A 26,056-nucleotide genomic window follows, 5' to 3' on the forward strand; every position below is an offset into this window, starting at 1 on the left:
AGAGAGAGAGAGAGAGAGAGAGAGAGAAAGCATGAGTAGGCAGAGTGGCAGGCAGAGGCAGAGGGAGAAGCAGGCTCTCCGCTGAGCAGGGAGCCCGACGCAAGGCTTGATCCCAGGACCCCGGGATCATGACCCGAGCCGAAGGCAGATGCTTCACCAGCTGAGCCACCCAGGCACCGCTGTCCTTTTTATTCTTAAATATGTGCATGACCTAAATATTTGGATATAAATCCTTAGTTGGGGGGGGGGTAGGGGGTGGTTTTATGGAGTGTTGTGCTATGGTAGGACTATAAATTGTGTGTTGTACATTTCCAGGGACTCTTTACTCTTAAGTAGAGCCTACCTTTCTTTGGCAGTTCTGATCTTTTGAAATACAAAATCAACCTTCCAAATACATGATTCAGGAGCTCCTCCTTGCCTTTAACCGCAGCAGGAAGAACTGACAAGGGCCCAGGAAAGCACAGTCATCCTGTGCCAGTAGCCGTCAGGTTCCTACTTGCCAGAGCCATCTAGGCTCTAGTTTGTCACCCTCCGTGCTTTGGGGAACAAGTCAGCAAAGAAGTCGAGAGGATCTTTTGCAAAGATTTTCCCCTCCAGGCAAAATAGAGCCTTCTGTTGAGCCCTAAAGGACTCGAGTATCAGAGAAATTTCTTTTCCTGATTTAAGCTGTGGTTTAACCAAGAAATGACACTGAATCATGGGGAACTCTCCCCAGAAGAAAATGCATTTGGTGATTTCATCAGACATTTACTTCACAAAGACCAGCCAGTAAAAGTATATGATATACTGAAACTTTGATTTCCTGTTAGGAGTGGATAAAAAGCCATGGGAACATGGGACTGAATGAATTAACAAAAAGGCAAAAAGTTTTGCCATTTCTTCTTCAAATATGATGAGTTTCTCCTCCCAAATCTATGCATTTCCCAAATTATCCCATTATTTTCTTTAAGATTCTATTTATTTATTTATTTATTTGAGAGAGAGAGAGAGAGAGAGAGAGAGAGAAAGAGCAGGGGGAGGAGCAAAGGGGAAAGAATTCCAAGCAGATTCCATGAGCTGAGCACGGAGCCCAACTTGGGACTGGATCCCAGGACCCAGAGATCATGACCTGAGCCGAAACCAGGAGTTGGACACTCAACCGACTGAGCCACCCAGGCGCCCCTATCCCGTTATTATTTTAATCCTATTTGTAAATGATTTAGCTATATCCCCTGTGACCCCCCTCCCCAACCCCAGAAAAAAGGAAAAATATTTTCTACTCATGTTTCAGTTTGTTTATTGCTAGCCAATACATTCAAGAGAAGTATACATGTATATTTTATCTTTCCCTGTAAGTCCTGTCTTCTCGTGTCTTGTGGTAGGGCTTCTAGTGCCTGTGGCACAGTGCTCAGCACCCCCAGCATGAAATTTCAATAACCTAGAGCATCAGAAATTCCTTCCACATAGTTCAGCAAGTACCCAAGAGTGTAGGGTATGAGCTTACAAATGCAGTCTTCCTAGCTGCCAGAGGGGATCTGGGATCATAGGATCCAGACCCCCATGATTCCAACAATGCCCTCCCCGCCATGAATACGTGCTTTGCGCCCCTCCGTGTCTCATGCTACCACGCGATCCACAGCGAAGTCGCCCTTTCAGGGGGTCCACTTACGTTCTCAAAACTGTGTCACCAAGTGCCGCTAGTTCATGAGGGCGATTTTCGGGATGTGGATCCTCCCCCCTCCTCCGTTGTAATCCCAAGGACGAGGGCAAAGTGGAAAGACAAGGGAACTAGTTAATCAGGCTCATGAGTAGCATGTTCAGTTCAATGGAAGATCCCCTCTTTTCTTTAAGAACCATCACAGTGCTTAGCATGTGTAAGTACCCGCTGCGTGGTGGTGATAAGAGCGGGCAGCGGCTCTTGGGCGGGGCTGAGCGCGCGCCCCTTACCCTGAGGCTTCGGGAGGATTTTATTTTTCCCTTGAGATGCGAACAGCCTTGCTGGACCCACCTTGCTGCTCCTCAGACATGCCCCAATTTGCCTGATGCACAGGGTGTACACAGATCTAGCTGCAACCCCAGGTTACGTAAGCAAGACATTCAGCTACTGTTTTGGAAAATTGAAAAGGCAGATGATTTTTTTTCCCCTGGATCCTGGCCATTCTCTTTTTCTCTCTGTCCCTCACTACACATGCCGCTCACTACAAATGCCTGAGTTCAAAGACACACAAATCCAAGACACCTTGATGGAAGGGAAGTCAGAGTCAGTGAGATCCTTCTTTGGAAATGCTCCTTCTGCGAACCCAGGTGTGGTCTCCACCGGGTGTGATGACACAAGGAAGAGGCGCGACAGGGGGAGTGGTTTTGAGTTTCATCCTGGGTGGCCAGTGGTGTTCCCAGGCTGATCATTAGTATAATCTCATCAGCAATTTAAAAATAATGGCACTCAGGCCCCAACTCGGAGATTCTGATTCAGAAGGTCTGAAGTAGGGCACAGGGAACTTCATTTATTTGTTTATTTTAAATTCTCTGGGGTATTCGGGTGCTCAGCCAGGTTTGGAAACGTCAGCAGCCTAGCTTCCTATTCCCACTGCAGGAAGGGCCGTCAGAGCACCCTGCGTGGGTGCTGTTAGCCCAGATGATAGTTTCTCTTCTGCTTATTTATCGAGCTTTTATCAGAGTCTTACTCTGGATCAGATATGTGGTTAGTACTGAGGATAAAACTATGAAAATAAGGCACAGTCCTTTTCTGGAGAATTCTGTAATCCAGTGGGGAGCAGAGGGGCATTGCATGCTGTCAGGCCGAGGTGCCCCACAGAACTCTAGGATGTGGCAGAACATCATGGGCTTATGTATTTCTTATGGCAATTTTCTGGCAAATGACAGTAGGTATCTTGAGGAAGAGGTGCAGTGTGGATTTCACACAGGGATACCATCTGGCCTCGCTGCAGCTGGGTGACAGCCGAATACACCGGTGATTATGGTGTCATATGGTGAGTGCTAAGGAGGGTGCATGGTATTCTGGCCATGAGAACATATAGGAGAAGCACTTAATTCAGACTCGAGGACCAGAAGCCTTCCTGGAAGAGGAGAGCCATTGCCAAAGGAAATACAGGACTGAGCTTCGTAATTAAGAGTCAGGAGGTTGCACCAGGCAGAAAAATTGACACAGCCAAGGTGTGGAGACTGGAAAAAGCAAGAACTCATCTAGGTCACTGAGATTCAGTGACCCAGTATAAGGTGAGACCAGTAAGAGATGGAACGGGAGAGGTTGGCAGAGGCCATAACACAGGGACCGGTGGTGCTAAGGACATGCAGTGTTAAGAAGCTTGGATTTGATCCTATAGACAATGGGACGGCATTAATTACTTTTACTTTAATACCATTTTTCCTTATTTTATATATATGTATATATTTTATATATGTGTGTGTTTCTCTTATATATATATGTATATGTATATAAATATCCAATATATATATTGGGTAAAGTTACCCACAACCCGCTGCCCTACACAAACACTAAAATATTTTGGTGTATTCAATGCATATGTGCAGGTACAAATCTCTATCTTATCCATTGCTAGTCTTTCTTTCTTCCTTCCTTCCTCCCTTCCTCCCTCTTTCTTTCTTTCTTTCTTTCTTTCTTTCTTTCTTTCCTTCCTTCCTTCCTTCCTTCCTGCACAGTGTGGAGCCCAGTGTGGGGCTTGAACTCACAACCCTGAGATCAAGACCTGAGCTGAGATCAAGAGTTGGATACTCAGCTCACTGAGCCACCCAGGTGTCCCTCTGTTGCTAGTTTGTAAGCAGAAGAATGACATGATCAGATCTTCATTTTATGAAGATCATTTTAGTGTGGTGCTTCTTGACCAGGGGCAGTTTTGCCCCCCAAAAGACATTTCTGATTTTCACAACTGAAGGGTGGGAACTCTGGGCATCCAGTGGGTAGGGGGTCAGAGATGTTGGCAAGTACCCCATGTTGCTACAACCACCACCGCCAAAGAAATGCCCTTAGTGCCGAGGTTGGGAGATTGATCTGGGTGCAGCACAAAGATCAGACTCGAGGGGGCAAAACGCGAGTCAGAGAGACCAGGTAAGGGACTTAAGTTAAGATGACGGATGAGGTAGCAGGCAGGGAGGAGGGCAAACAGCGGCCAGATTCATGCATGACTTAGAATGTAGAATCAGGAGAACCTGCTGATAGGATGTAGTGGGTGAAGAAGAAGGAGGAATGGAGATGAACTCTCCACTCCGACTTAGGACACTCAGCAGGTGCTGGTGATGAAAGATTGTTGGAGCAGATGTGATGAGACTAAAAAGGAACACATTTGCTTATTTATTCAATGAAGAGTGCTCAAGGAACACTGTGCATGGCACTATGGAAGGAAGCATGCAGCCCTTGCTTTCTTGGGCTTTAGTCCGGTGAGGACACAGAACAGAAATAGAGAGATGTAGAATGCTAGTGCTAAGTTGGGGAAGTTTCACATGCTCTAGGAGCACATCTGAGGGAGTGTATGGTAGATTAAGTCTGGAGCCCAAGAGGTCTTCCAGGGAAAATGACATCAGTAATGATTGTTCAAGCAGATGAGAGTTGTCCAGGCAAACAGGTGGTAGAAAAATGTTTCAGGCACATTCTATGCAGATGCTCAGAGCTGTGCCAATTCATCATGGCAGAGGGATATACAAAGGTGAGATACGAGGCTGGAGGGTGTATGGGGACTAGATCATATAGAGCCTTATAAGTGCAGAGAAGAATTTGAACTTTCACCTGAGAGCAAATGGGAATCATAAAATGTTACACTGGGAAGTAGCACGATTCACTTTATACTGATCACTCTGGCTAAAGTGTAGAGAGTGGATTGGAACAAAACTTGGAGGGAGAGGGACGAGTAAGGGACTAGTGCAAACATAAAGGCAGCAGATAATAAATGTCTTAACTGGGGTATAAATGGGGGAATGGAGAGGTATAGGGGGTTTCTGATTGTGAATTAACAGGATGTATTCGTTGATTGGATAGGAAGGAGTAGGCGTGGAAGGAGGACATGGAGTCCATTTGGGACACGGAGGGTCTGAGTGGCCTGTGGTCATCCAGATGGAGCTCCTCAGCAGCCAGTGCTTAGAGCATGCTCCGTCAGTACGTGGGGGAAGTCACCTGGGGTTCTGGTTTTTAAAAAGAATATTCTTGAACCATGCTCTAATGTACTAAGTGAGAATTTCTTAATGGTATCTGCAAAGGCATAGAGACAAGAGTGGCTATTTTATGGAAGTGAAATACATTCCACGAAGTCTAAGTTACAGGTACCTATAGATGAGCGGAGTGTGGGGGGCATAAGGCTTGAAGGGTGAGCGGTTGTCTGGGAGGCTCATCAGACGAAAGAAGAGCCTTGCATCAAGTTGAGATTTTGGATAATACCCTGTAAGATGCTAAGCAGGGGACTGGTGTGATTGCATGTGCATTTCAGACAGATCTCTGTTGGTGGTATGAAGGATGGAGAGGAGTCCAGGAGAGACATTATAGAAGTCTCATAGGCAGAATGAGCACGTTGGAGACATGGGGTTGTGTGTGAGAGACCTTCAAGCTGTGGCCTCTGCAGGGCTTGAGATCAAAAGCAGAAGATGAGGTAGCTTTGTGTCCCTTGAAATCACTGGTCCAGAGCACTTCTACCAGCAGAGCTCCCATGATATCACTGCTGCTTTTATTCACTCTGCAAGTGAAAGCTGTTCACATCAGAAACATAAATTTACTTTTAGGAGGGCCTGAGAGTGGGTGCGGAGACTCTGGGCCTCCAAGCCACCTGAGTCCTACACCCAGCCAGTAAATCCACAAGGGCACACGGGGCCTTGCGCACTGTCAGGGGACATGTATCTCCCCCTACCCCCCTTGCACAGCACTCCCTTGCACTTGGTGGCACTCTGTCATGCTCCTGCCGTCCTCTAAGTCACCCTCCTGCCTCTCTCGGGAACTGATCCCTGCCCCGGCTACCATGCTCCAGATCAGATTCGGGGCTTGGGGAGCCGCGTGGGCGCGCGGTGAGGGCTGTAGCCTCCGGGGCTCTGGAAAGAGTCTTCACGCTCTGGCATGTTCTCTTGGCTCCGGCGAAATTGAATTACTTGCCAGTTCCCAAGCTCCCTGGCTCTTGCCCATCTCCAGGTTTTTGCTCATGGTGTTCCTCGCCTTTCATAACTGTTCAACCACCACCTTCCCCCTGTCCCCTTTCCTGCTTGCCCCCGAGCAAGTGCTCACCAGCACCTCTGCATGGTCAGAGCATTTAACTTAACATCTCTTTATCATCTGCATCACCTCTTTGCTTGTATCTGGGCTCTTTATGTATCTACTCGTTCCTACTGCAAAAGCTCTCCGAGAGCAGGGTCCCTATCTCAGTCCTATTTGTTTCCGCCAAAGCGCTCAGAACAGTGCCTGGCAGGAAGGCAGCCTGACAGGCTCGGTAAGGCTGTAGGGGGGAAAGATTAAAAATAAAAGCAATATTCAAGTTCTAGATATTATTCATTTAGAGCTGGTGTTTCAGAGTAATGTGAAACACAGTTCATGATATTAATTTCAATTTCTGTTTAAAATTTGAGCTCAACTGTCAACTATATCTGGATATCTTTAACATATAAAACTGTTTGGCTTCCCAGGTTTTATTTCCCAGCTCTGGGGAACTATGTATGAAGCAGCTAGGAGTTCGAATAAAGGAAAACCGTATCTTGCCACTTTTGACTGATCTCACCTAAAGTCGTAGTTCGTTGGTCTAATGCTCGGTTCCCTTTGCTGTTTTCTTAGAGAAGGAGAGGACCTCATTTCCTACAGAGCAGTGAGTCATTACCATCTATTAAATCTTAAGCTGTAATTCAGGCAGAGTGCCCCTTGGCATAGGATTATGGATCTAAAAGATCAAAATCTATCTCAATTTGGGACCCATGTCTTGTAAATTTTTCACCTACTGAAACTGAGAGAAGCTACATAAACAGTAAAAGCGTAATTGTTCTTCAAGGTGGTTTCATAGTGAATAAGGCATCTTTATAAAAATAAACACCCAGAAGCCATCTTTGTTGGGTTTGCTTTTTAAAAATTCCCGTGTGAATTGTTGAGTCTGGCCCTGACCTAATCTCTCTTTAGAATAAAAGTGTATGGAAATAGAAAATCTGTTGCCCGTTTGCAAGAAGAGTCCATGCGCCAGACTGGTTAAGAAGGTGTGCTCCGGATTTGAGGAGCCTGTGGCCGGGTCTGAGCTCATCTGCTAACTGCACACTGGGCTGTGTCTTCTGACTTCTCTTTGCCTCCGTCTCCAACTGTAAAATGACAGCAGTCATAGTATCCGCTTCTCAAGAGTGATGTCTTTAAATGAGGTCACATGTGCACACAGCATGAGAACACTGACACATAGTAAGCCCGTAACACGTGTATACTATTTTTGTTATTATGTCTTTATGCAAATTATGTCTTAATGTAACCACTTAATGTAACCACCACTATGTAACTTCTTCTTGGCTACCTGAGTATTAAAGATGTAAAGCCTTGATCCTAAACAGTCATAGGAAAAGGTTTCTGAGATTTTTTTCAACAATGCACTAACCAAGAAATGTCTTCCTTTAGGACATTAGAAATACATCTAATATATTCTCAAATTATTAAGATATAACAGCACATGTGCTGTTGATTTTCCTCCCAGTAAAAGTTAGGCACTTCTTCAAAGAAATTATTTCACATTCTTTCCACAGATATGACAGCCATGCAGGACCTCCTGTGTCTGTGAGGCGAACCATTACGGTGAGTAACCAGAAACTAAAGGTTACGCTAAGGAATTCAGAATTAGTGAAATTCCTGCTTGGCTGCCTATGCAAGATAGGCCTCTCCTTGGCTCAGTTTTAAATTTACCTTAGAAGCTTAGATTTGCCCTAGAGAGTTCAATTTCCCAACTGCTGTAGGTCTCCGGGTGGCTCTGCCAGGAAGGAGTGAGACCATCATGGGTCCCCTCATGCCATCGTGGCATCTCTGATATTCCACCGCGGGTCACTGCGCTACAGTCTTGAAGCACCGGGCAGCAGAAGAGGTGAGAGGCATCCACTGCCACTCTTGCAGGCCGCCGTGGGTCTGGGCTCGACCTCTTGTGGACAAGATCATCATTTGTGTTCAGAGTGGAAGCCACTGATCAGTGGGATGCATTTGGCTGGAATAGTTTCACAGGGAGAGACTGGCCCAACACAACCCTCCACCGAGCGCTTCAATTTAAATGTATCTACTTGCTTACAGGATGGAGCAGCTGGACATTTTTTGTGTCCTGCTTTTTCGCGGTCTTTTGATCTTCACATGCCTGTGTCTTACTGTGGGACTCGTGTTTTGGAGATGAAAGAGAATGTTGGAAAGGACCTAAGAGTGCAGGAGGAGGGTCTTAGTACTAGTACCTCCCCCCAGCCCTGTCTCTCTTTACAGAAAGCGTGGTAGAATTCTGGTGAGGAGTATATATAAACAGAGGTTCTTTATTTCAGAAACAAAAGAGAGCCCCCTTTCTTCTTCAGGGTACTGCTACTTCTCTCTGAATAACACTGACCCCTATCGCCTTTATATGTGTGAGCCCAGCCACAGCACCAACAACCTGCTACACTCTCTTGGAGAACCGCCATCAGCCGGCACTTGACAGAGATCATTCCATTTAATCCCCAGGGGAAGTCTATGAAGTATGCTATTATTATCCCCATTTTAAAGATGAAGAAACTGGGTTTAGAGAATCTGAAAATCATGTTCAAGGTCGCTGGTAAATGGTAGAGTTGAGATTAGAAAATCTGGGTTTCTATAACTCCACAGCAGGAAGTCAGTAATGCCTACAGCTCTGTCAGCCCTCTAGCCCTGTTTGCTTACGAGCCCCGCTGGCTTACTATGGGCTGGCTCTCCTTTCACCGAGCAAGGGACTGAAGTGTCGTGCATCCAGTCCTGCTGCACGATTCTTCCGTACTCTTGCTTTTCCTTGGAGAAGGACTCAGAGCTCACCTGCCCTACAAGTAGAGAGCTATGGGGTCTGAAGCATATGAGGAACACAAAAAGAAATGCAAATACCTAGAAGTTAGCAAACTGTAGAGGTAATTTGGAATCCTCAGGATCTGAAAACCCAGTCTGAGGATTAATAATCTTTCGTTGGCACCATTGATTGCTGCTTCCATTTAACCGTTTTACTACTGGGAAGCATGTAGCTCTGCAAGGTGAGATCTGGGAAAATAAATGAAACTCAAAACAGTGATTGTTGACTCCAGTTAATAACTTTTATAAAATTTCAGAGAGAAACTGCTGAAAACAAAGGTTTTGTATGACGTGTAGATTTCCATTGTTTATTCATGGAAATCTTATCCCCTTAACCTGCAAACAGCTGGAAGTTGACCATTGGTGCTGAGGGGTTCTTGCCAAGATCTGAGGTAATAAACCTCTCATCACTTGGTTTGCAGCCTGGCAGGAAGTTTACAAAGGGGATCCTGGTATTTTATAGGAGATTGTGCTACATTATTAGATGACCTTCCACTCAAAGAGAAGACAGCTGCCATGTAAACATCTTCATCAGCTTAAAAGAAGCAAAGGGTTTCAGAAAACAGAATTTTTAGAGCCAGAGAGTAGGTTAGAGATTTGTAGCTCAGTGTTTCTCCCAGCCTCAGCACTACTGACATCTTGGGCTGAGTAATTCCCCGTTGTGGGGGCTGTCCTGTGGATCACAGGATGTTTGGCACCATCCCTGGCCTCTGCCTACTAGATGCCAATAGTTCTCCTCCACTCGACTATGACAATCAAAAGTATCTCCAGAAATTGCCAGTGTTCCTTGAGGAGCACACTTTTCCCCCAGTGAGAGCCACCTCCTTACAAGGGAGGAAACCAAGGTCAAAGTAGTCACCATTTGTGAGAATAGAGATAAGACATATAGCATTGGCCCCTTGATCACTCCATATCTCTGAACAGATTTTGGCAGGGCCTAATGTGAAGGCATCCTTCGAGCTCTGTGCCCCCAGAAACACATCTCCAGTGTACTTACCATACTGGGCCAGCGTGAGCTCCCTGCAGCTGGGACGGTGTCTGCTCACCTGCCTCTTCCCATTGCTTGGCCAAACACTCAGAAATTGGAAGAAGGAATGAATGAGTGCTCTTAAGCTGCAGGTACAGTGGTGGACTTGACCTTTGCAGGAAAGCAGACACAGAACAAATTCAGCAACACCTTGAAAAATTAATTTGTTGACTCTGCCAAGGTGTTTGATAACATCAGTGAGCTCAGGCTTCAACTCCGACAGTGGCCCTACAGGTTTGGCAACCCGAGGAAGTTCTCAAATGGTCTAAGGTTACTCCGTGACAGAAGGTTTGTTTGTCTTGCCAGAATCGCAGACAAGAGCAGTAGAGTGAGCCGGATTGAGTAAAAGGCCTCATTTTGCTCAGCCTATTTTATGTACCATGTTCGAGAATATAACTGAGATCTTAAGAGCTAGCATATTGAGATTCTGGCTTCTAATTCTTTGGAACGCTTTTCCAGTTCATTCAATGGTAAGCCTCAGGAGGAGTCCTCCAGGAAATCCTCTGTAATCATGGAAGAATGGGAGTGGCTAAAAAGTGGACTCACTAAGTGCTAGACACCATGCTAAAGTGTTTCATAGCAATTAATTCATTTAATCTTCGTAGTGACCCTGTGGGGCTGGGGGAGGGGTATTGCTGCTCTTGTCATTACTGTTCTGTCTTCATTTTACCAAGAAAGAAATGAAGGTACAGAAAGGTTACCTTGTCCAAAGTTATACCACTTGTAAGGAGCAGAATAGGATTTGGACCAGTGTAGAACTCATGTGTTTGACCATTATGCTTTCTTGCCTCAGACATGCTTTTCCAAGTCCTAATATTGTAAACACTTGGTGTCTCGGTTTTTGTAATGATCTTTACTAGAAATCTCATATATGTAATTTTCTACCTTGCTGTATAGCATTAGTCAGTCCATAGCTGTGTGTGCATGGAGGGCCTGGAACGTGTAAAGCAAGGTTTTCGTCCACAGAGTTTGTCATCTAATGGAAGATCATGTCCATGAGTAGAATACCAGTAAAAAGCAACATAATAGAAAGAACAGGGTTAGGGGTCAGATCATATGAGTGTTAGCAGCCAGGGCTCCCGTTTATTATTCTTATGAGCTAAGTAAGGCACTTACCCCAGACTCCGTTTTCTAGCTGCAGAATGGGAATGATAATCCCTACTTAATTCGCAAACTTGTTCTAAGGATCCAGTGTGAGAGAGTGTTTTGAAAGTATATTGAAAATGGAATACATGAGTGATTTTCTTCAAAGATAAGCTGGTTGTTGTCAAGGAACTGGACAAAAATGTGGTAGAGAAGTTCAGCAGTGGACAAAGGGATGGTGGCAAGATGGTGTTGGAATCCAGCTCAGTAAATCTTAGTGAGTCTCTTACCTGCTGATGCTGAGCTGGGTGCTCAGGACACAGAGGCGAATACTAGGCTTTCTGAGTTATTGTAGAAGTTGGTCTGTTTCCAGGGTCCTGACCCCTTTGTCTTCAAATCCCTGATTTCCTGGATCAGGGTGGGGACTGGAATGTGTGGCAGGCAGGAAGGGGAGAGGTCTAGTGGTAAAGTAAAAGTGGAAAGAATGTCAACAACTTCGGCAGGACATCACAGGTATAACAGGCACCATAATAGGTATAAAACCACTGTGGTAACAACTAATTCTTTCCGGGGAGAAGTGCTCACAGAGGCGGTGATCCATGAGCCGGACTCTGAGGGATGCATTGCTAATATCCAGGAGAAGAAAAGAGAGCAAAGATCAGGAGCAGAGGCGTGGAGGTCTAGGAGGAAGGGCACGGCATTCTGGAGAACTGGGTGTGGTGAACTTGGAGCACAGCTCCCTGGAAGAGAGTTGGGGAGGAATGGCTGAAATTAAAGGTTGGAAGAGCACTTCAGCAGGATTTTGCTTCATGGGGGTGTTTGAACCTCATCCTCGAGGCCAGGAATGGGAGCAAGGCTTCATCTTTTATGGCAACATCATGGCACGGAACACTGTTTCGAGGAGGATTCTGAATCCAAAACAGAGCCCCGACTGAGGGTCCGTGTGTGCTCCGGGCCCTGGAGGGATTTACCTCCATTCTAAGACCAGGGAACATCTTCAGCAGCTCTCAGACCTGCATTTGGCCTCAAAGATGCTTCCAGCTTGGACATAGTGTACTCATAAACTAATAAAACAGTAAAGAGAGGTGATTCAGCCTGGGTTCTGGAATCTCAGAGATGGGGAAGGAATCCTTCCCTCCAACAGTGTGACCTGAAGCAAATGACACGACCTCTTGAAACTTCATTTTTCCCAAGTGTGGTTTTTCCCAAAGTGGGAACGATCATAGTACCAACCTCATAGCATGGTTAGGATAATGAAATAAGGTAACCTGTATAAAACCCTAAGCACACGGCCTAGATTATTCAATGTGCAGTCGCCGCTGCTGCTAATAATAATAATAATTAATAAGAGTATTCATATAGAGCTCAAACAAAAGCGATCTATAGAGCAGTGATTGTAAGCCTGGTACCTACCATTGACTAGCAGTTACTTTTTTTAACCATTTCATCAGTGAACAAAATATCCTTGCAGAGTTAATGTTGAGTGTAAATAAACTCTCCATATTTTCTCTTCGTCCTATAATTTGACCTCTGTGTGTGAGAAGCCTCCTTAACATGTTGGACGACTAGCGTCGGTCTTGAAGCAGAAGCTCCAGGCAGACATATAACCCAAGAGGGTAGTATTCAGGGTCTCTTGGGGGTAATAGTCCTTCCCAGCTGTGAGAGGTTCATCTCTTCACCTGAGCCCTCAATCCAAGTATTTTTCACTGAAGTGTAAATTCTCATTATAAAAGCATATGGTGCAGGAGGCTGAAAAGGTTGTGATCTGATCTGGTCTATATAGTGGAGAGCGGAAGTTCATTTGGGTGTTAAAGTGCTTGAGAGACAATGCTATTCTCTTACTCAGATGCATCTAGTCTACACGAATGATCAGTTTCCAGTTTTACTACAATTGGTTTTATCTAGTTGGTATCTCACTGTAGTTATGTTTAGCCTCTCATATTTGTTTACTTCTGAATTTTATCTTAGTTAAATTATGCCCAAAGATCTACATAAGTTATCACGGGATTGTTTCACTCTTATTCATACATCTCTGTGTGTCCTCCATTCCATTCCTTGCCCATAGAACTGAAAACCGTACGTCAGTAAATGTGGGCAGGGCTCCTACAAAAATTAACTGACCTAGATCTCGAGAAACAAACAGGCAGGAGTGGAAATCCTGGATTGCCAGGAATATAGAAATCAGGAGAACCTGGGGTTTGGAATTGGACAGACCTGTGATGGGGAAGTAAAAAGTCGGAACTCTGGAAACATTAGAGATTTGGTCTTCAGCATTCAAGGGGACATCAAAGGGAAAGAGAAAACTTGGAGGGGACGTGGGATCCAAGCAGCAAGCACTGGGTAGCAGAGCGAGCTGATAGCAGAGACTGAATGGGAAGTGATTCCTAATATTGTGCAGGGACAGGTGTAGAATGAGTTAGGGAGGATCACGGATCACGAGTGACAGAGCTGGTGGGACAGAGGAAATGCAAATGGAGTTTTGGCAAAAGAAAGTGAAGGTGTGGGAGTGGATAATCCCCCAAGGTCATGGAGGCAAATTAAAGCTTGAAAGTAAGTCAGTGATGGATTTGGAGAAATCAAGATAAACAGTTGCTGTAAAGACAGGAAAACAGTATTAGCTATGTGATCATTCTCTTAAACCCTGTAAAACTAGCAGTGGTGTTTCAAAACAACAACAGTAACAATAACAAACATTTACGAGGTCATACTTCTTAGCACCTTTGATTCACAACTGTATCAGCTGCTTATGTCAGTCAGGGAGCTTCTGCCATTCTGCATGAACTCCACGGATAGAAATACCTTTTGTTTTCCTCTAAATGCATCAAGCTCACAAATCTTGAGGTCCGCTACAAGCTTCAGCTAGTCAGCTCTTCATAGAGCAGGGACAGTGCTAAGAAATCTAAAATTCCAGCCACTGGGGTCATAGAGACAACACTCCCAATTCAAGAGAGGTCAATTTCTTTCCTGTTTTCCAGGAAACTACCTAAGACTTGTGTAGTGCTATGTAAGTTTATAGGAGTATTTGGCAGAAAAAAACTCAATACATCGCTTCAGGACTCATACTAAAATAATTAGTGCAGGTATAGAGAAGTTTGTGATCACTTGCAAATGACAGAAATGATGAAACATTATAAGTTGCAAGTAAGTGTTAGAAAAATTGATTTGCAGTCCTTAGACTAAGAATTTTAGGTTTGGGACATTTTTCTGGGAACATGTGAGTATTCTGGCAAGAGAAGTTCCAGAAATAATACTGCATTTTCTGTTTCAAAATTAGCAGGCAAAAATACACAGCTCACCTCTGGAGAATCCACCAGTTGAGAGTGCATTTGTCCCCAGGCCAACAAGCATGAGGGAGGGAAGTGGCATGTCCCCGTGGGATGCCTCACTGCTGGAAAATGAGTATTTCCAAGGTAAGTCTATGCGTGAAACTGCCTTTGGCACTCCCTGCACTACAGCAAATAATGATTACAGTGTGTATTAAAATGCTCAAAACTTACCAAACCCCTGTACTTTCTTTTTGAAATCCTTTTGTTTACCTTATCTGAAGAGGAAGCTGTTTTATGCTATTAACACAAATATTCAAGAATCTTATATTTAAATATAATATAAGCAAATATGCTCAGACCAAGGCTAATAAATCAGTGGGATGATAATAATGTTTAATATTTAACCTCAGGTAAAAGGAAATGCATTTCTAAGAAATATATCTATAAAGTTTACTGTTCTTAATCTACCTTTATTGTTCCCAATCAGTACCTCAAAACATGTGATGAAACCTAATTGTTGTTGAACAATTAACCTTGTACAACAGATAACAATAAAAACAGAAACATTCCAAAAGTAACCACATGCACATGGATCTTATTATTCTATAAGCATAACTCACCTCTACATAGGTTATTCTGTATCAAAATAAGCCTGACCATTGGGACAGTGAACTCTGAAGTCATTCACCAGCTTCACCCTGAGAAACTAAATTCGGTTTGCAAAGGCAGTGACCTCCCCTGGGCGCTGTAGTTGGGACAGGTGGGGTGGTCAGTGAGAGATGTCCAGCTGGGGGGGTGGGGGTGTCACCCTTGCAGTTATATGGTTCCTGGCAGAGACCTTGCTTCAGAGAAAAGAGGCCCAGAGGAAAATCTCTGTTACAAAACAAAGGTTTTGCTGGTACAGGAGAGCTACTGTTTATTACATGGAAAAAAAAAAAAGAGAGAGAGAGAGATTTGGCTTCTCTGAAAATAAAGAGGAAATGGAGGACAGAATTTTTTTTTTTTAACCTCAAGACTAATGAATAAAATGGCATTTTTGAATAACTTAAAATCCTGCTATTGGGATGTTAAGAGTAGTTACATCTGGGGAGGAATCCAAGTGATTTTACCTTTTTGTTACACTTTCCTGTATTTTCTCTTATATATTACTTTTGTAGGCAGCAAAAGACTTTATTTAAGGGGGAAAAACTATGAATAGCTTGAAAGGGAGAATAGAAATCAAACAGATTTTATTATAATTTGTTTTAAAGACAGATGTTTTACTCATTACCTTAATTTGTTTTCTTTTTATCTCCCCTTGCAGTTTGGCATTGTTCAATTTGTATGTGCGTGGATATATAGAGTTATTTCAGAGACGGGAGATAAATAATTTTTTTCTTCAGCATGATTCCCTGAAGAATTCCTTAGTTATAGATTTTTAATTCTCAAAATTAGTTCTTCTGCTGGCTCTGCAGACTTAAATTTAACACCAGCTTACAAATACAGTAGGGTTGGGAAAATCTGGAACAGACATCAAAAATCTCTTTAGCACATGCCTGAACACAGTTGACATAGCCACAAATACATCCCACCCACATTCACAAATACTGATATGTCTCCCTTTCCCTGTCATTGAAGAGTTAAGATCAGATTTTTTAATGACAAATAATTTTAAAGAACCAAGGAGAGTGCCCCATTTTATGTAACTCATAAGAAGGAAAAATGTGGCTTCTTCAGCAATTTAAATCCTATAACTTATTTCTCCTACCCAATTTGATTGTCATGAACGAACATTTCTTCAATAAATATGTAATCTACTTATTTGTATTTATTGTAACATGAATATGGTAAAATATATCCATGACAGGATGGGCCTTCAGGAATCTTGAAACCTTAAACAATTATGGTTCTATTTAAATTCTGAGAGGTTTTTCTTGTGGAAAAGAGGTCAAATAGGAGGAAGTAAACACGATTCAAAGAAATACCAACCAACTGAAAATATCCTGTGACTTGTCTGAGGTCGCAGAGGCTGGGGTCCTTGTAAGCTTGATCTCTGGGTTTGGGGCTGCCCCAGGGTCCTCCGTATTATAAGGAGGTCACTGAGCTCTGACTTGGACACCACCCTCCGACCTTGCCACTGAGAGAAAAGTCAACGTTGCTTAACAACAGCAAGTCCAAATCCTTGTAACATCGTGAGCTTACAGTGAAATCATCTTTATAATTCATTAAAAGAGAGAATGAAAAGTGAGCTTTTATGGCACAGGACTCAGGAGACAGACGGCCTGTCACCTTGACAACCTAATCTGTTCATGCCTAGTTTCCTCATTTATAAAACGAGAATTATAATAGTACCAATCTTATAAGGTTCCGTGAGGATTTAATGAGTTAATAAGTTAAGTGTTTAGAACCGCGTCTGACACAGAGAGAGTGCTGTATTATAGGGGAGATAATGGGTCTTCGTTTTTCCAGGAAAAACAATCTAGCATTAGCATATCATTTAACAATATTGTATAGAACTTTGAATTTTCTGTATTGCTCAAATGCATCCAAATAAGTATGTGTATAAATTACATGTGTTAGCTTTTGGTGGCAAAGCTGTTTTTTTAACAGTACCAGTGAGAAATCATGTGTTATTTACAGACTCTCATTTTTATTGCAATCCTCTGAGGTAAACATAGTGGGAAATATTTTAGCTACCTTGTGACACAAAAGATGAACAACAACAACAAAAAAAGCCAAATGCACAATTAAATTTTTGTTGTTAGGAAAAAAAATGTATCTTTATGTCTTTAAGGCATTTATCGAGGGTTAATTTTGAAAAAGCATGAAAAAGAAACTTCCACCACAACCTTGAAAAATTCAGAATATCATAAAAACATAGTCAAAATTAATGTCATCACATTTATATAAAAATAAAATTATAGGGGCACCCTGGTGGGTGGCTCAGTCAGTTAGGCATCCAACTCCTGGTTTTGGCTCAGGTGTTGATCTCTGGGTCATGGGTTCAAGTCCCACATGGCGCTCCACGTTGGGTGTGGAGCCTACTTAAAAAACAAAAAATAAAAATAAAATTTTAAATGATTTTATTTCTTGAAGAGAGACCCCAACAACTCAAATTACTATTAGACGGTAAGATGTTATACAAAAAAGCTGACTCATATTCTCCTATCAGTTTTAGATGATTTGGATAACAAACTGGCTCAGGAACAGTGTCCAAGCTCAGTGAATACCACAACGCCGCTCAACTATGGATCGAGAACGCAGTTCAGTCATTTCTACTCTAGGGGGAACACGCACGGTAATATCACAGGATGGCACAAAAACCACTCTAACGAAACTTCTAATATGTCCATCTACGACATCCTAAGGCCAGGAGCCCCTAGGGAACGTTTTAAAACCTTTTCTCCTAGAACAAAAACAATTTATGATATGTACAGGACAAGGGAGCCCAGACTTCTAAAAGAAGATTATATGCAAAAGAATACTTTTGGTAGTACTTCTCTGTGTTTCGACAGCAGGCAACAATCGGCTTCACCAGCTACAAGCTATTTCACAGCAAGAAGCTTACATTTTCCAACCATCACTCAGAACAAGAGTGGGTTTTTATCACCAAGGCACCAGCAGAGCCCAAAGAGAACGCCTTTATCATCCATCATATGGAATAGATCAGATGCTTCTGGAGACAGGCAGAGCCAGGAGGAGTTCCTGAGGGCACCGTCACCCATGGATATTGACGCTAACGACCAGTATACATATCCCAGGTGTTTCCAGGAGAATAGGAGATACGGATTTTACCGTTCGCAGAGTGTTTACCAAGGTGCTCATTTTAATGCCCCCATGGATAATGCAATGAGTCCTGACCCATTTGAGAACTCAGAGAATATGCCATTCTACCCTCAAGAAAACCCATTTGCTAGATCTTTCTCTAGCAACACCTTTGGACGAAACAGGGAACGGAGATTTAGACAAAGTCCTTTTTGGGACCAACAGGAAGAATACTCTTTCTGGTCTGACTTCCATCAAAGCAGGCATCCCTTCCCTCCTTCTGACAGAGACTTTGAAACGATTTCAATGGAAGCAAATAGTGCATTAGCTGCTCGTGGCCATGGTGTTCCTTCTCAACACTGGGGATCGTTTTCTTCTAGTTATAGAACAGATATGTTCAGAGATCAAGAAGAACCACATCCCTGGCAGTTTGATTCTCAGACGTCCACACTGGAGAGCATGGAGGTGCCACAAGGTAATGGGAGCCAGTCAGCTCATTTCAACATCCCAAATGTTTGCCCTATGACGGGTCCAAGCTATCACATCAAATCTCGTAGGTCAGTATGTCAAGAGGGCAGTCCTCCTGCAGAAGTACACAGGAACCAAGATGCTTACCCATTTGGAACTGCTCACACTCTGGCAGCTTCATTTCAAACTTCCTTCCCCCAGATTCCTGATGACGGAGGGAATCCTCAGAGTTCCATCTTTCAGAATCCCACAGTCACTGTGCAGAAAATTAAGCCTGCCTCTCTTCCAATAAAAACCTATACAGAAGTCACTGTGACCAAGAGAAATTCAGTTGATTCTCCACCTCTTACTGAAAGCCCACCCATTGTCTTGGCTTCAGAAGTGAGTCATGAGAAAGACTTGAATGAATCTATTTTGGAAGAAGATAAACAACTAAACAAGATGGACCAGACAAACATGCCAAGTGAAGAACCCCAACCTGATTCACAGACTGTAATCTCTAACCCTCCCCCTGATTTTCGAAATCCCCTCTCCCATGATTTAGCCAAGAGCAAAGGATTTGCTTTGAATGCCTCTACCACAGTAAGTTCAAAAAGGACACCTGGAGTCATTGCCAGGAAAGATATATCCAAAATTCATCTATCACACAGAGATAAATCCAATGAACTAAAAAAAGATAGGAATTATACTGAGAATAGAAATGTTGGTTCAGCAACTGCCCTTCCATTCATTCAGGAAAGCAGAACATCTTTTCCCAGCCCAAGTCCAGGTTGTCACCAGGAAGTAAGAATAAGCCATGATGATAGTTCGAGCATTATTAGAAATCACCACTGGAGCTCTGAACAGGCTGGTAATCAAAACGCACAGTCTCCAGAAAAGCCTGCTGTGTTAGATGCCGAGGAAGAACAATGTAGCACAACTCATTCTACAAACTGTAGCAAAGCAGCCCCTGGTCACAAGATCCCATGTGATTCTTCGGATCTGTCATCTGGTATACCACCCGATTCCTCACCATCGGAGAATTCTTCCCTTGAGGCTCTGGTGTTTCCTTCTATGACAGTATTCTCCAGGAAAAGTCCTTCAGGCAAAGATCCGCCTCTGGGAGAAAGAGAACAAAAAGACAATAATGGCAAATACCAAAATGATCAGTTTGCCCTCAGCCCCTCAGAAAACCAAAAGAGTAATGATAATTGTGTGGTTGTACATAATGAGGGGGTTGATGCTGTCAAATGCCATTCCCGCCCTCCCTTCAGGGACGGAAAAGGAAAAGGAAAAATAAGGCGATGCATATCCTGTTTTGAAAAGTTAAGCAAAACGGAAAGTGGATCAGCACCTACAAGCGCTGACAGTAACCTCAGGGAGAGGAATCGAAGCAATTCCAAGCGACCCGAGATTCACACAACATACTGTAGCTCGCCAAGGAAATCAGCCAGTTTTCTCATCAGTAACAGGAAGCCAGAAAGTAAAATAGCGCCTTCTTCCTTTAGGAATGAACCGCTTCCATTCCAAATCAAAAATAATGTCGAAGGCCCCATGGGGACGTACACGTCAAACAAACTCAGTTCCAGCTCTTCGGAGGCAGAAAGCAGATGTTCCAAAGCAGTTTCAGACTCGGCCTCAGAAGTACCCACAAAGAGGATGACAAATATGAAAAACATCGGATCTGCTTCTGTTAGAAAAGGGCCACTTCCATTCCTCATTCAGAGGACTGTGTCTTGTCCTTTAGGGGCACCAGATGCCTCAGCTGGGACAGATGAAAGAGAAAAATGCTTGCTCTCAAGCACAGACGCTTCTGCTCTAACACGGAAACCGTGGGGGACAGTCATGAGCCCTCTGGAAAATAACTCCCCTGTCAGCGATGGTTCTTTAAACAGAAACCCCCCCCAAAAGGAATACTTTCAAGAATGCACTGAAAAGGATGGTAAAATTGCTTCCTCCAGAACAGGTCTCTTTTCAAATGAAGACCCTTTACCTTTTTCTTCAGACATGTCAAGAAAAGAAAGTGGGAAAACATTACATAAATTCAAGACTACTAGTATGTTTTCAGTTTCTGGTGATGAAGATAATGTAAAATGTCTTGAGGTGGTTTCAATATATTACACTCTGCCAAGGAAATACAGCAAAAAATTCTGTGACATTCTTGAAAAGTATACACAGCAAATCGATTCACTTACAGAATCCACTAAAGTGGAGACTGAAATGTTTCCTAATGCTTTTGAAAAGGACAGACTAAATTATTCTATGCAAGAGCAGTCAGGAACACCTGCATCTGAAGGTCAGAAGATGCTGGTCAGCTCTGCTCCGGAGGACAGCCGTGGTCTTTCTCACACCACTGATGATACGACTGCTTTCCCAGACCGTAGGCCCTCGGAGCCCACAGTAGAGGAAATGGCTTCTGCTGAGGCAGGTGTTTCTCTTCATAAAGGAGAATCGGAAACTAGAGAGATTTCTCCAGATAACTTCACTAAAACACCTCTGGGCGATTCACGGAGCGGAAAGGAGAGAGGGAAAAAATGGCAAAGTGAAACCCTGCATACTTCATCACAGCTTTCTGGAAAAAAAGTTACAGGAGAGAAATCGGGAAACTGTCAGCAGCCCATTAAATCAGGTAACAGTGGTCCTCCTAATCTTCCATCCCATTTAGAAGAGAATGTTGGAAATTCCCAAACTGTAAGAAGTTCTGAGGAGTGTGCGGGTAATGTGGTCATAACAGCTACTGGAACAGCAGAATGCCTTCAAAAAGATACCACAGGCAAGGCTAAGGTTGCTAGCGCCAGTGGATTGCAGCCTCGGCAAGTTAGAGGGGAAATTGGAACAGATTTCCAAGAAGAGACTAGTAAAGCACTTTCTGACTCGGAAAGCCAGGTCTTTGTTCTTACTCCAGCTTTGCATAACTTACAGCTTGACGGAGGAACTTGTTCAGGTGAACCAGATTTAGACAGTTCGCAGTCTGAACCCAGAGAACTCCCTCAAAGGAGTCAGGAGGTGAGTAGGACAGAGAATGGCAAAGCTGAAGACAAAATGCAGAAGTTGTCCTGGGATCAACCTTCACTTCCTGAAGGAAGCAATAAATATAAAACCAGCGTGGATGACCCAGAAAAAGGGAAAAACAGATCTTTAGTTAAACACAGATTGGCAGCCATGTCCAAAGTGAGCAGAAAGTTCTCAGCTAAAGATTTAAGCCCCAGAAGACATGTAGCTACTATCTTCCCCCAAAGTGGGAACCGTTGTGGCTTTGGCAGTCTATCTCTTGGCACGCCAGAGTGCGACCCTCTGTCCCCTGAGCCTACGCCAAAGTCCATAGAATCCAGAAATGAACACAGGTTGAGTAGCGATGTAATGGATGTGGAAAAATCCGAGAACTCTCCCCAGGTTAGTGTAATATCCAACAGTGAAGCTTCTACACATTTAAGCAATCAGAAGTCTAACAGCATCTCACAGCTACATCAGAGTGAGTCTAAAAATATCTCAGAATCATCACCAAAGTATGAGAGGTCTAAAGATGTAGCAGCAGCTCAGACCTTGGAAAGAGAGTCAGAAGCCTTGGCCCAACCCACATTCCCCAGCCTCGGGGAAACAGACTTCTCTGACCATCAGAGAAGACCGAACCCTCCTTTTCCACTGGAGCCTGCAGAGAAATCCAGAGTAAGCATCCCGTTGGCCACTTATTGGCAACAACAAAGTGCTTCATCTCTGGAGTGGGAACCTGAACCACAGCCCTATCGTTCAAACAGTTTAAAAAGCATCAGTGTGCATGGTGATCTGGTACGCAAAAGTCATCCTCCGAAAGTCAGGGAGCGCCATTTTTCTGAGAGCACATCTATTGTCAATGCCCTGAGCCAACTGACCCTAGGGAATGAATTCTCTAGCAACAGCGGGTACAGTCGAAGATTCATATCCTTTTCTGAGCTTTCCTCCTGTGATGCAAATGAAAATCGGGCTTTGTGTAGGAGCAGGACAAAAATGGGCCCCAGGTCTGCAACATCTATATCCAGACCCATTGACTATGGAATTTTTGGGAAAGAACAACAATTGGCTTTCTTGGAGAATGTAAAGAGGTCACTCACGCAAGGAAGATTATGGAAGCCAAGTTTTCTCAAGAACCCTGGCTTCCTGAAAGATGATGTAATTTACGCCCCTAATCCAACAGAGCTATCCAGCTCAAATTCTCCCGGCAGCCAGAAGCCAGAAGACGACTTATCTCCAAGCACACCACTTAATATCTACGAAGAGAATACAGTGGACTCAGATTGTGACACAGACACAACCACGGATGATGAATACTATCTAGATGAAAATGACAAAGAGTCAGAACTGTGAGCCTTCTTCAATAAAATGCATAACCTTTCCACCAGAAGCTTGTAATGGAAATGAAGTGTAAATGTGTATGCCCTTGAGAAGGACAATATAAAAAACATCAGGTCTGTGCAACACCTGCCCTGAAACAATCCAAATTCTCTTCCCTCCCTTCCCCACATGATATATATATGCTTCCTAAATTCTAGAGCAAATGAATTTTTGTTTTTGGGGATTCTCTTTTGTTTTCTCCCTCTGTATATATTCTTGCCTTTCTCCCCTCTGCTCCCCTCGCTGTCCAAGTTTGGCTTTCTGCTTTACTTTCTTCCTAAACTTTTTACACGTTTCATTGTGATTCAAAACCCTAATAGCCCAGGCACATACAAACTATTAACTTCAATAAGTTAGTGGTTAGAAAATTCTATATTGCCCCTTCCAATCTACACCCCTATATTCATGATGTTAAATAAAGTGTAGGGATGATGATAGTGAAGTAAATGTTATCATCCTGTTTGACCTGGCATTTAGGAGGTTTAGGGTTGGCTGTTTTTTTCCTTTCAAAGATAAGGGGATTTTCATAAAGGCATCCTGTTCGATCCATAGTGAAGCCAGGGAGACAGATGTTTGACGTATTTATCGAGGTTATAGATGAGCTGAATCCCTATCAAGCCAAAAATATTAGTACTCCTAGAAATACCTTTGAAGACATTTGTAGGGACTGGCTGAGTTGTTAAGGGCTGAATTTTAATCAAGTCAAGGACTCAGGCCAAGTAGCAAGATGGTACAAAGGGTGGCTTGGCCACGGAATTCCTGCTTAGGAAGGGAGCATGACTGCAGAGGCAGGTAAGTGGACATCCTTCGTGGGACTGACATCCCCACTGCAGCTCTCTCGCCAACTGTTTTTCCCCATTTCTCCAGGACTGCCCACTTCTGGATTTTCTTTATTTGCAGGATAGAACGCTTTATTTCATGGGCACGTTTTAGTCACGAATATCAAGCGGTAACCTTGGCCAAGCCCCTAAAATGCTGCTTAGTCAGATCAGACGCACCGGGATTCACTGGCTTCTTTGCAGGATCATTTACCAAACCCACAGGAAATTACAAGGCAGGGCTTCTAAGGGCTTGTCGCTATGATTCCTTCAATACATATCTAGACTAAATACTCTTCATACCCACTGATAACTTGGTTTTCTAACTCTTTGGTTGCCAAGCAGAACTTCTGGAGCTTTCCCTCCTAATAGGATAAACACCAATAGATGGCGGTGAAGATAGTTCACTAGAACTACAGGAGGCCTGCCATCCAGGATCTTAGTGCTATGAGGGTCCACATGAGTGGATTTCATTCCGATTGCTTCATATTTGCTTCCTGACCCAATTCTGTTTTCCATTTTTCTCAGCTGTTTCATCTATATAAATTAAGGATAATGATAGTGTTGGTGAAACATACAGAGATCTGGAACTGATAGAAATGCAAGAAAGAACTATATTATTATTATCCTCCTAACCATTGCTTTCCCTGGAAGCAAAATACCAGGGCGACTTCACATCATTCCCATGCAACTCAAAACTAATAAACGTGGTAACTAACATGAAAGCTATTCCTTAAATCTGTAAATTGTTTTAAAGTCCAGGCTCTGACCCATATCAAGCCCAAAGAGACTGATAATATAATTTTAAATCAACTGTTCTAGATACTTTAATTTAAATGGTAAAGAATAACATTTTATTCTTTTTTATTTATGTTTGTAAATTCTACCTTTCCCCTTCCCCTTCTATTTATCTGATTATTTAAGTATAAGTTTCATAAACCACGACTTATGTTTTCCATCTAATTTTAAGATAATCAGAGTTAAAATATTAACTCAATATTTTAATATTAAGCTTCCCAATTTTTGAAAAATCAGCTTGCAAATTCTATTTCAGTAAATACTCTTGAGTTTACATGTAGGTTACAAAAGGTGAAATGAAGTTAGCTTATTTTTCACTGAGTTTAGGCTGTATCAACAGTTAGTTAAGGATTTAAGGTGAGGATAGACGATTACTCTGAGGCCCTCCTGCCCTGCAGGGGCGTCTACTATTTGAATTCAAAGGTAACTGATGGCTGGTGCTCACCTGCACTGTTCGTAATGTTTGCTTGTTGGTCTGGCTCAAGAATCAAAGAAACAGAAAATTCATAAAAATAGCAACTTCTAGGGGTGTCTGGGTGGCTCAGTCAGGTGAACATCCGACTCTCGATTTCAGCTCAGGTCATGTTCTCAGGGTCCTGAAATCGAGCCCCGTGTCAGGCTCTGCACTTAGTCTGTTTGAGGATTCTCTCTCTCCCTCAGCCCCTCCCCTGTTCTCTCTCTCTCTCTCTCTCACTCAAATGAATAAGTAGATCTTTAAAAAAACAAACAGCACCTTCCGTAATTTTATACTTTTATAAAATACTTCGTTAAAGAAGTATAGCAAATTTCTATGTATTTGAACATACAAACTGCTGCTTTTTAATACTCATTTTTGGTACAACTATAGTAATTTATAATAGTCATTTTTATACCCCTCACTTGTGTGCTAAAAGATATAATCAATATTCACATGAATTGAGTAAATCATGAGAAATCCATTTTAATAAGTACTTTTAAATTATTAACTTGTTTAGATAATGGACTTCAATTTTATACTGTAAAGTTTATTTAAAATAGGGCTTAGGCACCTGGGTGACTCAGTCGGTTAGGTGACCAACTTTCGATCTCAACTCAGGTCATGATCTCAGGGTCGAGAGTTCTAAGCCCTGCATTGGGCTCCACACTGGGAATGGAGCCTACTTTCAAAAAGCTGGGGGGGGGGGGTCTTAATTAGATTATTTTAATTTTTAGAGACCTCCTTCTAAATAATTTACCCCCTTACATTTGTAAATACATGGATGTTAATAAAACTTCCAACTGCTACTAACAAGGTTCTGACTGATGAAAAGTGAATAAAAACAATTTTGTGTAGAAGGTAAATGTATGTACTAGAGATAGTGAAAGAAAGTCCACTTAGGTTATGGTGAAGATGGGAATAAAATTGAAAAACTCCCAACTCCATAAAAACACTGTACTTTATGGAATGCCAGAAGGTTAAAGAGGCCTTACTGGTAAGCGTTTATTGTTAACAGTAGTGATAACACTTTAGAATATCTCATTTAAAGGTACAGGGTAA

At 43.0% G+C, this 26,056-nt stretch overlaps 1 protein-coding gene across 1 annotated transcript in view; it reads left to right on the forward strand.

The window, feature by feature from the left end:
- The window catches only part of EXPH5 (exophilin 5), a 67,566-nt gene extending 44,494 nt beyond the window's left edge, over positions 1 to 23,072 (forward strand). The window contains exons 4-7 of the mRNA XM_008690112.2: positions 7,696 to 7,744; positions 14,374 to 14,509; positions 17,517 to 19,455; positions 19,516 to 23,072. Coding sequence (XP_008688334.2) covers positions 7,696 to 7,744; positions 14,374 to 14,509; positions 17,517 to 19,455; positions 19,516 to 22,897 — 5,506 coding nt within the window. The 3' untranslated portion in view covers positions 22,898 to 23,072. The remainder of the gene's footprint in view (positions 1 to 7,695; positions 7,745 to 14,373; positions 14,510 to 17,516; positions 19,456 to 19,515) is intronic.
- The last annotated feature ends 2,984 nt before the right edge of the window (positions 23,073 to 26,056 follow it).

This window comes from Ursus maritimus, unplaced genomic scaffold (genome assembly GCF_017311325.1).
Source record: "Ursus maritimus isolate PB19 unplaced genomic scaffold, ASM1731132v1 scaffold_16, whole genome shotgun sequence".
In the NCBI taxonomy this organism is placed as follows: domain Eukaryota; kingdom Metazoa; phylum Chordata; class Mammalia; order Carnivora; family Ursidae; genus Ursus; species Ursus maritimus.